Source organism: Leucopleurus acutus (genome assembly GCF_964270905.1).
Source record: "Leucopleurus acutus genome assembly, chromosome: 5".
NCBI classification, from domain to species: domain Eukaryota; kingdom Metazoa; phylum Chordata; class Mammalia; order Artiodactyla; family Delphinidae; genus Leucopleurus; species Leucopleurus acutus.
In genome coordinates, this window is record NC_139147.1 from 3483649 (window position 1) to 3501622 (window position 17974).

The window sequence follows — 17974 nt, forward strand, 5'->3', positions numbered from 1 at the left end:
ACGACGGAGGAAATCCTCAGAGGTCTGGGCTTCCAAGCTTCCTTGGTTAACTAAGGTAGGTCCAGGAGAGCAGTGATGCCTGGGCTGCATCCTGTTACCTCAGGGGATTCTCTGCTGTGCCCCGAGGGAAGTTAGAGAGATGAGGAGTCCCCAGGCATCGTCGAGGGCTTGAAGCCGACTGGCGCCTATTCAGGAATTTCACAAGTCACCTGCTCAACCACTGATAGCTTATAATTATCCACAGTGGAGGATTTATGCCACAGAAACTGGTAAGTGGTACATATAAGAGCTCCAGTTCTGTTGTTGCTGTTGTGTTGTTTTGTCTTGTTCGAAATCCTGCCTGCTAGCGCACCGCGGGGCCCCGACCCTGCTCGGTGAAACCCTGAGGAAGCATCACCGTGCCAGCATCAGCCTTGGTTCTTCTCTGCCAACGCCTGTGACCTTGGGAAGCAAGGATTTCGGCTTCCCCATCAGCACAGTGGTGAGGTTAGAACCTGCCCACCCGGTGAGCTAGTGAGGTTGTCCCGAGGCTCCATGAGAGACTAAGGTGCAGGGGCAAGGGGCCAAAGGGCCACGGTCCCAGAGTCAGACAGGGCCAGCCGCCTGCCATGTGACACCAAGTGTGGTGGTGGAGGGCCAGAGCAGCACATGGAAATGTGCCACCAATGGCTGGTGGCCAATATCACCCCTGCACGTGGGACAGGACCCTGCAGAGCGAAAGGTACCCTTTCTCATTAACTCAGGGTAACTGTATTTATCAAAGGAATCGTGAAATTCTCAAAATCAAAATCGAATTGATTTTAACTCTGAAAAATAAATGGATTTCACAGCAGAGCCTGGTGACAGGTTGGGGGAGGATGGAGGTGACAGCAGGAGTCACCCATCTTGTTTGCAAGAGAAAGCAGTGATTGAGCTGGAAATCAAAGTGAAGTTCCTCAAACAAGTAACCAAGGACTTCATGCAGTAACTCTGACAAGCGAAACGCTGGTCACCCCAGATGAAGGTGAAGTAGCGATTAAGGAATCCACAGGGTCGGTAGAAATCTTGGATTTCCTAACTTTACCACCCTATTTTCAAACACCTCCTGAGCTCCCGGTGCCCCCATCAGTGTGCCCACTTGGAGGCCAGAGAAACTACATGGTCAGGGTGCCCGGCGCTCATGGCTGCTGGGGGAGCTCGTCAGAGGGCAGATCACGTACCCGACACCTTCCCTGCTTCTCTTTGCTCAGCTAAGGATCTCCTAGAATTGCCCTTCGGACAAGATGCGACACCACAGACAGGAAGCCTTGTGCCATCCGAGTCAAGAGTGCAGGGCATGGGCTTCCCTGGTGGCTCAGTGGTTGAGAGTCTGCCTGTCGATGCAGGGGACACGGGTTCGTGCCCCGGTCTGGGAAGATCCCACACGCCGTGGAGCGGCTGGGCCCGTGAGCCATGGCCACTGAGTCTGCGCGTCCGGAGCCTGTGCTCCGCAACGGGAGAGGCCACGACAGTGAGAGGCCCGCGTACCGCAAAAAAAAAAAAAAAGAGTGCAGGGCAACACTTCACCCGTAGCAGCCCAAGAGGAATGGCCATCTACTGCCCAAGTACAAGGCAGACCAGCTGGGAAGGTCCCAAACGTGCCAGGAGAGGCCCGGAGGTCGGGCACCGCCTTGTGTCGTGGACGAGGGGACGCAGGACATCGAGCAGCCCTGGGCATACACGCTCCATGACGGACAAGGGCAGCCCACTGACCTCCCAACCTCCTCTGGCCGGGAGGCTCTCTAGTGGCTCCCGTGGCCCACGGTTGGTCACTGTGGTCCCTGTCCACCTGGTACTTGGCTGGGTCATGGTCTGTCCAAAGAGCACAGCTGGGCCAGGCCATCCTGGACCACACTGCACAGGACGCCCGGGCTAACTGCTAAACTCTCGGAGGTGCCTTTCCTCGTGTGTTTTGCAGGATTACATGTCTGAGGACTGTGCCGGGCTATGAAGGTGAAGGCCTGGGACCCAACCGGTGTGCAGCAAACTCTGGTTTCACCCCCACCTGGTGGGCACGTGAGTCAGAGGACGAGACCCTCGGGGCCCTAACCCAGGCACCAGACTGCCTGGAACTTGTGCCCAAAGCCACAGAACACTGATGAGAAGGGAAGAGCCTCAGCTGGGGCACAGGACTGTGGCCACCCTGGAAGTGGTCCCTCACATCAGCCAGGCTAATAACCTTCTCAGAAACCTGACCTCAATTTCGTCATCCAGGGTCTACAGAACCCAGGGCCTTGAGGGGTTGCCTTGGGCAAAGCTGTCCAAGGTGTCAGGGCTCCATGTGAGGGAGGGGTGCTGGGCGCTACGCTGTCTCACGCGAGGAGAGAGGGGGGCGGCCAGGTGAGGGGCTGCAGGCCGCAGGACGCTCACCATCATGGCCTCCTGCACGGTCAGGTGAGGCAGCAGCATGTCGTCCTGCATGATGTAACAGGACACCTTCCGGAAGCAGCGTAGGTCCCGCGGGAGGCCATTGATGAGGACCTCGCCCTTCATGCCCGTCTCCCTGCAAGGCCAGCGAGAGGACGTGTCAGCCCGATCCCTCCTGCACCCCTTCCTCTTCCAGGGCCTGGGGACGGGAGAGAGGACGGCCCCTCCCAGCATCTTCTCACTGGACCAGTAGGGACACCAAGCCAGGCAGGGATGGGAGGCCCAGACAGCACCAGAACTCAGAGGAGGGAACTGCACAAAGAAAACACTCAGCGTGGAAAGGGAGAGGCAAGCGTGGGGCCTCTCTGGGACAGTACATTCGTAACAGGCGCCTGTGGACCAAACCAACGGAGATACACACGGATGCTCCTACACGCAGCCACGAGGCCCCACGCACACCTCTGGCTTTGCAGGGTTTTATGAGATGGGTGTATGAACAATGCTATGTGTAGCCGAGGCTACACCAGCCGCCCCAGAGGCCCCAGAGGCCAAGAATCTTCAGTCTGGGGTGTGGCCACTACATCAGAACCAGTTCCTGGGGGTTGCACGACGATGATGCTGACTGGGAGGACCACTGAAGGCTCTCTGGGCTCAGTGGCTCAAAGAGGAGGAGGTCTGCGCCCTGACCCTCCTCGGCCAAGCGATGGGAAGCTGTTCTCTCTGACTGCAGTGGAGGTGGGGCATCCTATGGGTACTGCGGAGATGGAAGGGCATGGCCCCGCCAGCCACGCTCACTCCCTCATCCACAGACCCGCTGGACATCGCTATGGCCCGACGCTCTTTTGGGCTCATCATCTCAGCCCAGGGTCACAGTGGGAGCCATGGGCATCCTACTAAGGATCCCCGTTCTCCAGCCATGCCTCCCCGATGCCATGAAGAACAGAAACACAGAGGGTCTATGGAGACCAGTGCAGTTATATCTGGCGTCCAACTCCATCCAGCCCATTGCTGTGACTGTGGGCCCTGTGGTGGGTCCCTTCTTTCCTTCAGGGAATGGGTGGGATCAACTGGCATCCCAGGGACCCAGGCTGGGAGCTCAGTTGTCTCCAGGTTGCCCTCTGTGGCTCTAGGACGGCCACGTGCCGCGCAGGCTGGATAGCAGCTGAGGGTGTGGGATGAGCTGAAAAACGGCTGCTCTCCCCTCCCGTGTCCCCCGCATGACGCTGGGTGTTGGAAGTTTGGCTCTCACCTTTAGAAGTGAATACAACAGACAGGAATCTGCCGTAAGCGAGACTTTTAAAAATCCTCATTTTCATCTTTAAAGAGTAATTCAGAAGTCCTAAGGGGGGGGGGGTGGAATTTCTCTTTCTTTGCCAGTAAATGAAGTTATTTTTTAAATGTATTTGCTGAAGTAGCAAATGGAAGCCATGAGATCTGAAGAGAACTGGCTTTAAGAGACCATTTTGTTAACACTTCTGAAGGTTCAGTTTTCAAATCATCCTCACGTGAACGTCACCGGACAGGACATCGAGAGCTGTGTTTTCCGAATGTCGGAGCAGCTAACGTAGCCCCAGGCAAGGGTCGCGTGAGCTCTGGGCCCCAGCCTGACGCTGCTGCTTTTCTTCTGAAAATGGCTCATCTTACCTTTGACCTTCATTCACACTTGTCTCAGCGTTCTCCTGCCGGCCCCCTCCCCAACCTGGACCTCTCCATTACTTCCTGTCCCGTAAGGCCTGGCCCTTCTGCCCCAGGACCTCCCTCTCCTGAGCACAGCATCCACTCACCACCACCAGGTGACAACCAGCATGCGCTGCCTTCTGATGCCCCCAATGCCGGAGCTCTGCTCCCTTCACAGGTTCCAAAGCCCCTTACTGTGAGACACCCCTCCGGCTTCCCGGGAGGCTGCCCAGAGCCTTAAGAAGTGACGGGATGGACCATTCATACTGGTGGCCCCTGGCTGACCACTGGGCGAGGGTCTGCTCACCTGTATCCGGCCAGGATGTTCATGAACGTGGACTTCCCAGCCCCGGAAGGACCCATGATGGCCACCAGCTCTCCACTGTTGAATTTCCCAGAAATTCCTTTCAGAAGGGTCTTGTATCCTGTGAAAAGCGGATCACATTCATTTTCAAACCAGGACTCACTGGTTTTGCCCCCAGTACTGCAGAGGCAAACACACAGTACACTTGGCTGCAGAACCAAGGCCAAAGGCAAGGTGTTTCACACCATAGTACAGCATTCCCCAACCTTTTTGGCACCAGGGACTGGTTCCGTGGAAGACAATTTTTCCACGGATGGCGGGGGGGGGGGGGGGGCGGGGGTGGATGGTTTCGGGATGATTCAAGTGCATTACATTTATTGTGCACTTTATTTCTATTATTATTACATTGTAATATATAACGAAATAATTATACAACTCACCAGAGTGCAGAATCGGCGGGAGGCCTGAGCTTGTTTTCCTGCAACTAGAGGGTCCCATCTGGGGATGATGGGAGACAGTGACCCTCGAACTGTGTTGCTATGTCCAGTCTACTCCATAAGACGCAGCTTAACTGTCACTTGCCACTCACTGATACGGTTTTGATATGAGTGTGCAAGCAACTGATTTATCATGGTCTCTGGGCGGTCAGACCTCTCTGCTCATGAGAACCTGTATTTGCAGCTGTTCCCCAGTGCTAGCATCAACACATCAGCTCCACCTCGGATCATCAGGCATGAAATTCTTATAAGGAGCGCGCCACCTAGGTCCCTCGCATGCGCAGTTCACAGGAAGGTTCGCACTCCCATGAGAGTCTAATGCCGCAGCTGATCTGACGGGAGGCGGAGCTCAGGCGGTAACGCGAGTGTTGGGAGCGGCTGTAGAGATGAAGCTTCGCTGGCTCCCCCGCTGCCCACTTCCTGCTGTGCGGCCCGGTTGGAGGGGCGGGGCTTGGGGACCCCTGCCCTGGGGACCCCTGCCCTGGGGACCCCTGCCCTAGTATTTATGAAAATGCTGAGTTCTGGGCAAGAAAATGGACCTCAGGTTTTTTGGATGCCTCTGCCTACTTCCTCGATTGTACGTCATGGGTGTATCAGTGGTAAGTACCAGTGCACGTACAGTGCTCTAGAGTTTACAGAGCCCTTTCGCGGACATCGTCTAGGGTACGAGGACTCCACCATTCTCATTTCGGATTGAGGAACTGGATGTCCAGCGGGCCTGGGCGACTTGTCCAGGACCCCAGAGCCAGTGTGAACAGATCCTAACCCAGGGCTGCACCACCCACCACGATGGTCAACTCATGCCTTTATCAATTAAGTGATTCATTTATTATTTCATGTATGAATGTTCTATTTCTCATCTCTACCGGTATAAACTATTTGTGTAGAATTTATTCACAAATCATTACTTTATAATTAAATGATTCATGTATTAATAATTCATTAAGAATTAAAAGCTTATCATTTTGCACTTGCGTCACATTGCTTTGGACTTTCTGCTCAATCTCCATCCGAGAGCTTTGTAAAAGGAAAAAAAAACTACGTATGCCAAATGCAGTCACGTTACTTTTTCTCAAGCAGACAGTTCAAATGAGCTACAAAGAATAAAATAGAAGCAAATGGATTCATCTAAAGACTCTTAATTCAGAAACATTTTTCAGGGACTTCCCTGGCGGTCCAGTGGTTAAGACTCTGCGCTTCCACTGCAGGGGGCACAGGTTCGATGCCTGGTCGGGGAACTAAGATCCCACGTGCTGTGCGGCTCAGTCAATAAAATAAAATAAAAATTAAATTAAAAAAAGAAGAAACACTTCTCAGTCCCTGAGAAACATTCCGAGGACATACCCTTAAATGATCAGAATCGGGCAAAAACAGTACTTTGGCTTCCCGCGCAGAGCTGAAAGGGGCCTGATGAGGAAAGGGCCTGCGGAGCCCTCCACTGAGCCCTGGTCTCGGACTCTGCCCCTAGTCGCTCCCTGAACCCCCAAACCTGTGTGTCTACGCGAGCCCCAGCCTGGGTCTGGGGAGTCTTCTCCCAGCTGCCTCTCGTCTTCCACAGATGGGACACCCTAAACGCCCAGCCTGTCACCAGCTGCCTCCTTGAGCTGGATGGCAAGTCCCTGAGGACCTTTGAATCACGCAGAGAGAAGCAGAAGCAAAAGGCAGGAAGCACGCGGCCCTGCGACCTGACTCGTTACGGGGAGCGGCAGTCACCTGGGGAGACCTGAGACGGTCACCCCTGGTTGGGGGGGAAGGGCTGCGGAGCAGACGGACGGGGGCAGGGGGGCCTGGGGCAGCAGCTCAGGACCGCAAGTGAGTCAGACTCCTACCCCCGGGACGTGGGTGATGGCAGGTGGGCAAACGCATAGCAGGGGAGCCCAAGGAGACCAGGGTTGGGGGTCGGGGACCCTGAAAGATCATGTCTGCCACATGGGGGACAGATGGAGGGAAGAGCTGGGGGACAGCAGGGCCCCCTCCCTGCAGGGTCAAGCCCCAGCGTGGGCTCCCCATGGGATGGAGCTCTGCAGAGGGGGGCCAGGTGCTCCGGGCTCCGGGCCCAGGGGACCCGTGTGACATCACTGAGGGAGCACTAATGCCGGGCGTCTGCTCCTTGCTGTCTTCCTGGGGGTTCAGGCGGCATCGGGGTTACTCCAGAGCAAACCTTCCTTTAGGCTGTTCTGCCCCGAGTTCAGAGCCGATCCCCAGCTGGTCCCCTGGCAACCGGGAGCCACCCGGTTAGGGAAACGGATGGCTGAGATGACCACTGGCCACGAAGAGGCCATGTGCAGCCTGCCCCTGGGTCATGACGCCTGAGGACAGCCTCACCTTGGGGATTTGAGGGGTCCGTTCCCTCCAGCAGGGCCCATGGCTGCTGCTTTCACTGTGACCCGTGGTGTTGGGGTCCACACGGGGGCACCGGATAATAACGCTGCCAGGGAGCTCCCACAGGCTGTGACACCCACGGCCAGGACGCCAGGAACAGACACGGGTCTGGGAGTTGGGGGAGCATCAGGCCTTTCAGGGGAAACGGCGGGCGGACCGGGGTTATAGACCGTGGTTTTGTCATTTACAGCCAGCAAACTGGAGTTGGGGGTCTGGCTGTGGACCCCAGAGCTAAAGTGACACACGTGGAGCCAGGTGAGTCAGCGGCCCCAGCTCTCGCTCTGGAGGGGCGTGGGCTCCCAGGGGGATGTGGAGCGAGGGGCAGGGCCTATGTGTGACACGATGCAAGGCCGGCCAGCTGAGAAGCGTCCTCACGTGCAGTCCACCCTCTCGGGCGGTGCTTCTCTAATATCAGAAAACTGTTTTTCTTTTATTTATTTCTTTCTTTTATTATTATTATTTTTTTGCGGTGCGTGGGCCTCTCACTGCTGCGGCCTCTCCCGTTGCGGAGCACAGGCTCCGGACGTGCAGGCTTAGCGGCCATGGCTCACGGGCCCAGCCCTTGCTAAGCACGGTGTGTTTTGTAAGGTAGGGACAAACATGCCACAGCATTTCTAACTCTCCCACGGATCCACTAAACTCGGAGCTGGTGGACGGGCCAGCCCTGTGCCTTGCCCAGTGGGCATCAGGAAGGAAAACCACGATGGAAAAACCGGTAAAGGCTTTCTCCACAAACCCCGCTAGTGACACGAAAATAAAGCCAACTGGAAGTGACTTGTCCATGATCTAATCCTCTTCAAGGGGAGTCGTGACGTGGACAGAAACTCCACACGTCCGTCCAGCACCCACCTGGCAGGGCTGTAACTGTCTCTAAAGACATGGAGATAAAGGTGCTCATTAGCAGTTAGCAGTAAGTGAACCTGAAGGGCTTTCTTAGTTGTGTCTTCAGTTACTTTTAGTTATGTTACTTTTAGAATGTTACCAGTTCGGAAGAAGCCTGTCCAGACATCCTGAGCTTCAAGAACGAAGGAGACATCTGAGCAGGCTACTTCTAACGGCGACGCCCGCCTGCCACCCTCAAACCGAGTGCCCGACAGGAGCCCAGCGCCTGACACCTGCCCCCAACGCACACCTCCTTTTGCCTCCCGGCCCTAGCATGGCCCCTAGAGGCCGTGAACATCAGCTCCCCGAAGACATGGCCAGAACAGCCTTCTGAAGCACCGTGTCCTGTGCGTGGAGCGCTGCTTGGCACGTCGCGGTCACTGAAAAAGCGTCTATGACGTTGATAATAAGAAGGTGAACTCTTGGCACACGTGAATGCAGAGTGACAGCCACCGCCTTGGGCATTGCCCTTTGGTTGTCACTTCTGTCCAAGCCGCCCCCAACAGGACCAGACCCCTCTGGCGAATGCTGGGCCAGCAGGAAACGGCCAGGAGCTCCCGGAGGACCAGCTGTCTGGATGGTCTCTGAGGTAAACTCACAGGGTGGGCACTGCCTTATGGAGGGGCCGTGGTGTCCCTGTGCCTCACATCCTGTAAGTATAAGCCCACGCCCCGTCGCCAGTAAACTTTTACGTAGCAGCAATCAAAATGTGCACATTCCATCATTTCTGGGCAATCACTTTTGCTTGTTTGTTTGTTTGTTGCGGTACGCGGGCCTGCTCACTGTTGTGGCCTCTCCCGTTGCGGAGCACAGGCTCCAGACGCGCAGTAGTGGGACCTTCCCGGACCGGGGCACGAACCCGTGTCCCCTGCATGAACAGGTGGACTCTCAACCACTGCGCCACCAGGGAAGCCCACTTGTGTGTGATTTTAAGCCACCCAGTTTGCAGCAATTTGTTATAGCAGCCACACGAAACGAACACTCCCAGCCTCCCACTGCCCACACCAGCCACGCCCACGCCAGGCCTCCTGGGTCCTCCCCGGGGGACCACTTCCCTCGGAAGATAACTTCCTGCTTCTTCCATGAACATTATGTAACAGTTGCACTTTTCAGCTAGCAAGCCTTCCCAAGGGGCAGTGTCCTGAGAAGGAATGTTCTAGAAGCAATGAGAGCTGCCACCTTGCAGCTCTTCCAGGGGCCCTTCTCCAATCCAGGGTCATTCTCAGACTTTCCTGTGCAGCCCACATGGGCACGAAGCCTGGTTAAAGCATCCCCAGTGCAGGCTTTTCATAATGAGGTTAAAGGAGCCGATTAAGCTCTGTCCAATTAAATGTGAAAAGAAAGATGAGTTTCCAGTGGGGACCTCGGGAGAGGGGGGAGCACGGGGGTGGGTGGCAGCCCGGGCCTCATTCCCAGCCATGCTCATGGCTGGACAGTGGCCATGCACAGGCCGTCCGTCCACCATCCTGGACTCAGTTTCCCCTGATGAAAGAAGAGGTCTACCATCCAAAGACCCAGAATTCACCAGGTGTGCGCGTCACATGGGGCTTTCTTCCCTGGACAACCAAATGTCAGCTGAGGTTCAGGTGTGGGCTTTCATTGAAATGGCCAAGGGTCCCAACCTAAGGGCCGGAGACACGGAATTCCATCTGCAGACTCAACGCTCACGGCAAACGTTGCTATCGAGGCTGAACCCAAGTTTACCAACATGCAGAGCCTGGCCCAGAATCCTTCCTCAATCTGAAGCAGGTCTTTCCTTTCACAGAGATGTTTTTCAGTTGGTTCTAAACAATGACAACTAAAAAGAAACGAGGGAGCCCAAGCAAATTAGAAAGAGCCAGGCACTAAGCCCAGATCACTGACTATTTTCAAATGGACGTGTGTCTTTAATTTTGTTTTTTTAATGGTAAAGTTTTGCACAGCGGACTCACAGGATTCTAGAATGAGGCATTTCCTAGCTCTGCCAAAGAAGACTTGCCCAGCCCCAATGCACTGCCCTCATACCACACGCATCACTGGCTCTCCCCTACCCGGAACTGTGCTCACTGACTGTGTATTTTCTCTGCTGAGAGGTAGAAACGAGGCAGACATTCCTACCCGGCTGATGAAAATTATCGTCGATGTCACGGGATGCGAAAATTACGGCATCAAAGGATTGTCTGATGTGGTGAGCACGAATCACTCTGGATCCTTCTCAATGTTTGGAAACCAGGAAGGGAACATCGGCTGAATGATGGGAGAGGGAAGTGGGGCTGCGGGACACAGAAGAGGTTGCCTTGGCGGCTCAAGAGAGGACAAGTCGTGTTCTGGTTGTCCAGTCGCCTCTGGAAGGAAGTGTAAATGTCTCCTGTGCTCGCCAGTGTTGTCCCTTGTACCCAGCTGGCATGGAGCAATTCAGCCCATAGGCACATTCTCCATCCTCATGAAGCATCGTTTTCGAGAACTCCTTTGCTGGCATGATAGCTGGGCTCACTCTAGCCATGCAGGGAAGCACCTCTGGACTGCAGGCGTTTCGGTGGCCAGTTCCATCACATTCTAACGTGTGTGAAATTCGTCTTGACCACGAATTTAAACATATTCCAATTTCTGGAGTGTCGTATCCACTGTGGGGGGATGAGCACAGTGGGTGGGTGGCCTGAGGGAGGGGTCGGCCCTCTAGAGTCTGGATGTCCCAGCGTCGTGCCTTCCCGTGGTCGGTGTCTATGCCCTCACACTGGCCCAGCAACAAGCTTTGGGACGAGGCTGCTTAGAGGAGGGGGACGGACAGCAGGTTTCAGCTCATCTATTCCCAGCACCAAGCAAACTCCAGCACGTGTCCTGCCCGAAGCTGTGTCTCTTCACCAGCCCTGTGCCTCCTTAATAATAACTCTGTAAACAACGAGGGATAATTCAGACCAGACACTGAATGGGAAATAATTCTGCAGAGCTGCCAGCCCCGTGGTCCCCAATATCGCCTGCATGTGGAGTCTTCCTGGAGCTTTGGAAACAATTCTGATGGAGTCGGTCTGGCCCCAGGGGCCCCTCCATCGCCCTACAGCTGTGCCTGTAGTTTGCTGTGTGACTGGGGCCAGTTCCTTCTGCTTCCTAGACTCACCATCCTCACCTGGTGAGGGGCAGGGAAGAGTACTTGACCTTAAGGGTGTTTGTGAAGATAGAACAAGATCACGTGTTTGAAGGATGTCACAAGGAGCTGCAGGTAGATGATGTAATAAGCCGTGGTCTCTAGAGATGCAACTGGGACAAAACACATCCCGGGAACCGCAAGCCACGTGACAGCAGCGTCTCTTCACCCGAGGAGGAACAGCTGGACCACCGTCCTCATTCAGGTGGACTGAGGATGCCACACGTGTCCTGGCGCATCTGCGGGGAAGGGGCGCCCACCAGGAGCGCCCGCCTCAGGGTTAACATTCTGGACGTGGGTGCTCAGGCTCGTGATCATTTTCAAGGAGCCAGAGCCCATTTCTGGAAGGTTCCAGAAAGCCTCCAAGTGCTGCTGGGTGAAGAGACGCCGGTCAGCCTCTGTGAGGAGGGACAGGCCTGCCTGGGAACCCTGACCCCAGCCTCCCCAGGAGAGGACCTGCATCTGTCTACACCATGAGAACTTCTGTCTCTCAGTGGCTCAGGGTCCCAGAGAACACTGATGGGACATTGCTGGGAAATCATTTCCTGCACCCAGGCTACACGGGTCACCTGGAATCACAGCCCCCTCAAGCCAGAACGCCCGGGTTGGGTGCTCAGAGCAGCTCTGATGCTGATGCCAAGACAACGTGTTGTGCACCCCTACATGCACACACACCCCGTGTACATACACTGTGTACACAGACACACACCAAGTACACACACACCGTGTACACACACACACCATGTACACACACACCCCATGTACACACACTGTGCACACGCACACCATGTACACACACACACCACGTACACACACACCCACGCCCCACAGGCAGCTAGTTCATCAGCGCACTGGCAGTGGAGCCCCTACCCTAGTAAAGATACTAAAAAATAGGTGGGAGTTATTCACATCTGCCTGTCAGGCATGAAGCAGCTTTCTATCACTGCAGTATTTTTATCCTTCTAAAAGAAGAACTGGTCTTTCTCACAAGCTTCTAAACCTGCTAGAACAATGAAGAAAAAACATCCTTCTGATTACTTAAATTATGCCAAAAGCACCAATAAGGTTGCCAAATAACCTCCTAGTATCACGTCAACTTCAGTCTGAAATCAACACAGCAGGTCCATTTCTGCACCCAAAGTCGTGTTTTCCTCTAGATGCCAACATTGACCAGATAAGCCCAGCTGCGCTCCCTACTCCTCCCCCTTCCCCTCCCCCATCAGTCTCCCCTTGGAGCTGAAAGGGGCTCTTGGTGAGAACAGACAGCCTTATTCTCCAGACCCCTCTTCCCCCCTCTCCAAGAGAGAGCTCAAGGCAAAAAGGACAAAGGTCCATATTCCCAGACACCAGTGACATTTCCTTCTCCCCCACCTGCTTCATCCCCCAATGCCCAAGGGCCAGCTCATCAATGCCTCACTTTTCCTTATTAAGGGGCAAAGCCACACCCACAGCTCAGACCTCTTCTTGTTTTTCTCACCTTCTGAAATCGAAAGGCGGCTTTTTCGCCGACAATAACAACAAGAACCAGGTCTGGGAAGCTGGGCTTAAAAATATCAACATGGACGCTACCATAACACGTGAAGGCTTCTGAGTCACGGGGAGGGAGAACCACTCGTGAAATGAGGACATTGTCATTTGTCCCCAAACCGCGCAGATAGCACGTCACCCCCTGCCAACCCCCGCTGGATGTTACAGCAGGAAGTCCACTCTGCCTTCAGAACAGCTGCTCGCTTTGTCAGGCTGTGAACACGGATCCCTGGATTTTAGCAGGCGCTCACGCTCTGGAAGTCGACAGGGCAACAGACAAGGCGGCAAGTTTTCCGGAAGGTTCCCCCGAGGCGCGACTTTAATGGACGTAAAATGGTCCCCTGGGGACTTCCCTGGCGGTCCAGCGGTTAAGACCCCGTGCCCCCAATGCAGGGGGCCTGGGTTCAATCCCTGGTCAGGGAACTAGATCCTGAATGCCGCAACTAAGAGCCGGCACAGCCTAAATAAATAAATATTTAAAAAAAAAAAAAACCTCCAGGGACACCCAATCACAGTGGGTCCCCACGTTTTTAAAAAAAAGATGGTCCCCTGACCATAGCTCAGGGATGCTTTCCATCCTTTTGTCCTGAGAGCCTCTCCCCGCTTCACCACCCGGCTCTCCCTCATGTTTCGAGGTCCCTGTCAGTCTGCCTGCCCTCCCCCACCCTCCACAAACCCAGTGCCCCCCTAGGTTCCACTTCTGCCCCGACCCCGAGCGGAAGCAGCCTCTCATCCTTCTGCCTGAGTGAGTCTAAGTATTCTGAATTTCGGCGGGCCATGATCACGTCAGCAGGCATCGCGTACAATGATGCTCTGGGTCCGCAAGCACTGGCAAGGAGGCGCACACAACGTCCTCTCACCTCTGATCCCACCACACTGTTGGGAAATCCACCACCTTAAAGTGCGCCCCTGCCACACAGAGCTTCTTGCCTGTCCTTCAAAGCCCATTACTCTGCAGACTTGGAGGACAGTGGCACGTCAGGGGCCACTCAGCAGAGTCGCTGAAATGCAATTTCCCTTTCGTGTTCCCCAGAAAAAAGTCATAGCGCCGAGGGTGGCGCCCAGCTCCTCCCAGGCGGGCTCCTGGCCTGGGGACAGTGGGACGCTGGCTGCAAATGCCCGGCGGGTCCCATCAGATGGGGGCCTCCCTCCCTACCAGGATCCAAGGGGCTCTGTGAGAAAACGATACAGTGGGCTGCATCCCAGGCCTTGCCGAGCTGAGCCCGGCACAGTTCTGGCTCACTCCCCACCCGCCGAGGGGGCACCTGCGCATCCCTGGTCTGATCCTGGGACCTGCTCTGGGCACCTGCCCTGACAGGTGCTGTGGTCTCTGCCCCTCGCCCGTGTTCCCGGCTGACATGCCCACGCCGACCCTGGTATCTCCTGCTGGAGCAGTGACCAGACCTTGATTCGGGGCAGAGCAGGCATACTCCCTGGGGACCAGCTGCCCCCAGGCTGGGATCTGGATTTAGATACCTTGTCTGCTGCTTCTTGAAGCTCCGGCTACGTATGTCCCCACGTGTCGCTGTCACATGCAGGCGTGTGGGGACTCTGGAAGGCAGAGCACACAGGTGGCAGCCCCAGCACAAAAGTCCCTTACACTGCTGTGCCCAGGCAGCAGCCCCTGAACCTCGCTCACTGCCGCCACCACCTGGCCTGGGACGACATCTAGAGGTGGCCTTCCCTCCAATGACTTCCCAAACTCCGTCCCCAAAGCGGGTTAAAATCCAAGGTTGCCGGGAGGAGGGAGGAAAGGTCGCCTCCAGCCTGCAGTAACCCAGCCGGGAAGATGCTGAGGTCCCCAAGCAACTCATCTGTGAATAAAGCTTCTCTTGGGACACATTTCAAAGCTGAATGACATCGGAGCCACCTTCTATTAAAGAAAGATCACAGTGCAACACCAACCAGAGGCCACAGACTCTCAAGAAAGGCACAGGTAAGACTCTCGAACAGGACGGCCCAGGAGGTGAGCCAGAGCGCCCCGCACCCAACAGCCGCCCGAGCTCTGTGCCTCTGAGCGCGGCTTCCCAGCCCCGCGGGCCGATTCGCAGTCGGGGGTCTCTATTTCACGAGAGCCGGGATCACTGCTCTGATACAGCAAATGGCTGTACTCCTGGCTCCAAATTCATACTGTGAAAGAGAAAACAAAGCAAAAATCAGCCTGCACACAAAGGCAGGTGCAGAGCACATTGGAAGCGGGGCTTGGCTGGGAACCACCGGGCTTTGGCGCTTCCCCAAATGTTTACGTGAATGACATTTCTCAGAGCCCGGCAGCCCACAGCTGCCGCGCCTCCAAGTAGCCGGGCACAGCTGGAGATGCTCGGCTCAGCCACTGGCTGCTGTGCGGGAGCATTTGGGGGGCAGTTTTAGAAGCAGCAGCTCGGAGAGCTGCTGTGTGTCTACACTGGGGATGTTCAAGAGCTCGGTGACCTGGCTGAAGCTGCCGCCACCTGCTTCGTGAACTTGCCCTGTGTCCCGCGGAGAGAGCACTGCACACGGGGCTGGCTGTGTGCCCATATGTGTCCTCGACGGGCTCCGGGGACACATCCTGGACCAGTGCGGCTCCTGGGTGGGATGCTGAGCCTCTCAAGGGTCCCTCTGGATGGGGCCCCCCCATCTCCCTCCAGGACCAACTCTACGTGCCCCAGCCTGGGGTTCACGGCCTTCCTTCCACTGTACACGTGAGCCCTTCTAGGCCCATCTCCCTTTACCCCCCTTTACCCACTGCCTCAATTTCCCTGCACGCCGGGCCGGTCTGCTTGGGCTCTCCCCAACCCGCCCGTGCTGGTGCACTTCCTCCACTGAGAACATGCCCACCGTCCTCTCTCAACCTTGTCCTACCTGTTCTTCAAACCAGCTCCCTGGCCCCCGAGGAAGACAATGACCTTTATAGGGTGACAACAGCTCAAACCTTAAACCCACCCCTCGAGTATCGTGGGACTCGGGGCAACTTGATGTAGCTCTGTGAGCCTCTGTTTTCTCATCCGTAAATTGGGGATACACATACCTCCTACCACTGGGTGCTGCTGGAAGATGAAATGACACAAGGACTGGGAAGCATTCCATACGTGGTTGGGTCTCAAAGACTGCCCCCCACAAACCTAGAGCAATGGCTTCCTCCTCCAAGCACCTGGGCCATTTTCATCCATTTGCCCAATTTGCCAATTCATCGTTTCACCACCCTGAGGGTCAAAATGGGAGGCCTGGAGGCAAACCAGCTGATCCCCTGCCCGCCTCCCTCCTGGGCCAATGGCAGAGTCCCCTGGGCCCCAGATTCCTCACCTTCAAGGGAAGGGCGACGTAGCTCTGCCTGGGCTGTAGGTGGGTAAATAAGGCAGCCTGTGTCAGGCGGGGACGGAGCCTGGCCCCGAGTGGGCGCTCATCACGCTAGTTACTATGATCGACGCTGTGCGGCGATCACGTCTATTGTTGGCAGCAGTGTACTTATTAGCTCTGCCGTGGTTCCCCTTCCCGGCTGTCTGGCAGGTCTCCCCTGGAAGCCCCATCCTCCCAGGTACCTGGAGCAGGCCTTCCACACACCGCTGTCTGTTCCTTGATCTGACTCCTGAACAAATTCCCAAGCCAGCAATCAGGCATGATAGGAGGAAAGGTACAATTGCAAGAGAGACAAAAAAGCTTGTGCTATCCTTAGTTCTGTGAACACGAGGCATAGAACCGGCCTGGGTTCACGGTACCGTGTGAGAGACCCTGATGCAGACAAGCATGCCTTCTGCTGACACCATGAGTAACCCCAGAGGACCAAGAACAGCCACGGGGGGACCCACGAGCAGGCCAGGAGGAGGCGCTTCTCCCGAACGGCCTTGACTCATTCCCGCGGACGCCCCAGTGCCCATCTTCAGGCGCCACGTCCAAGGAGCGAGCTTGAGTGTGGCTTCTCAACGTCTGAGCGCCACCACATGCAGCTGCCTGCCCCTGGGGAGCCCGGAGCCACCCTCCCGGTGCAGGACATCCACAGGAACCCCGAGGAGACCAGAGGACGATGCAGCGCCCAGCAGCACGGGGAGGGCGAACTGGGTTTCAAGCTGCCTTCTGTCCATTTAAATGCTTTCAAAATGTGACCAGAAGGGCCAAACCCCCCCTCCCCCAAGTCCCAGCTCAGCTCCAGCCCCTGCTTTCCCCTGGGAACACGCCTTCAACAGGGCCCCTACAGCACCGGCCAGCAGAGGGACGGGATTCGCCCCAGGAGAACGCCAACCACCCCAACAGAATCATCAGCTCCGGCCAGGCCTCACCCCTCTGTCTTCATTTTGTGTCACTGCCTCCTGTGGTTCCCGGTCACCCAGGCTGACAGTTAGGGTCCCCACCACCCCCGTGTGCACTCACCTCATTGCTGCATGGTCCCATCCCTTCCTTTTTTAATTTCAGTGCACTTTACATTTACAAGATGGTGATGATGACGTGATGACAACTACAGTAGCCGACGCGTATCCAGACGCACTATATGCCCTGCACTATTCTGAGCTCTCACGTGTACTGACTTTGATTCTCACCACAGCCCTATGTGGTACAGACTTTAACATCCCCATTTTATAGGTGAGAACACTGAGGCACAGAGAGCTAAAATAACTTTCTTAAGGTACCATGGCTAACAGGTGGAGGGCCAGAACTTAACACCAAGCAGTCGGGCTCTAAGCCCATGCTTGACACTATACTAATTCTCTAACGCAGACTGCATGTTTGTGAGGTTTAAAGAAGAAAAATAAATGAAGACACACGCTGTGCCTCTCCTGATCTCAGTCCCCTGCCTCACTCCAGATGTCACCCTTGTCTTCAATTGTATTATTCCCTTATTTTTGTCTCTATTGTATCACACTTGTATTTATCCTTAAATAATTTTGGTAAGTTTTGCATGTTTGGGGGACTTATATAAATGGTGTCATAACGTGTGTCTTCCAAGAATTGCTTTATTCTCCTCCCCACCTTATTTTGTCTGTAAGATTCATTCTTGTGGATGCTATGACCGTGCTCATTTTCTTTCACGCTTCCACAATGTTCCACCGTGGAGTTAACCACCGTTTGTTACCCACGCTTCCTTCGATGAGCATTTGGGTTGTTGTCTCCAGTCTTTCTGCTATTAACGAAAAACACACGACTGCACTGCACACACCTAGGAGGGAAAGTGCTGGGTCACCAAGCGTATGCGTCTTTGACCTGGCTTCATAAAGCCAGATATGTTTT

At 55.3% G+C, this 17974-nt stretch overlaps 1 protein-coding gene across 3 annotated transcripts in view; it reads right to left on the bottom strand.

Moving 5' to 3' along the window:
• ABCG1 (ATP binding cassette subfamily G member 1) overlaps window positions 1-17974 on the bottom strand; it is a gene marked incomplete at its 3' end in the record, with an annotated part of 56501 nt that overhangs the window by 11756 nt on the left and 26771 nt on the right. For all 3 annotated transcript variants that reach the window (XM_082839634.1, XM_082839635.1, XM_082839633.1), the window contains exons 3-4: window positions 4370-4487; window positions 2389-2521 (exon numbers count right to left, since the gene is read on the bottom strand). In XM_082839634.1, coding sequence (XP_082695760.1) covers window positions 2389-2521; window positions 4370-4487 — 251 coding nt within the window. The remainder of the gene's footprint in view (window positions 1-2388; window positions 2522-4369; window positions 4488-17974) is intronic.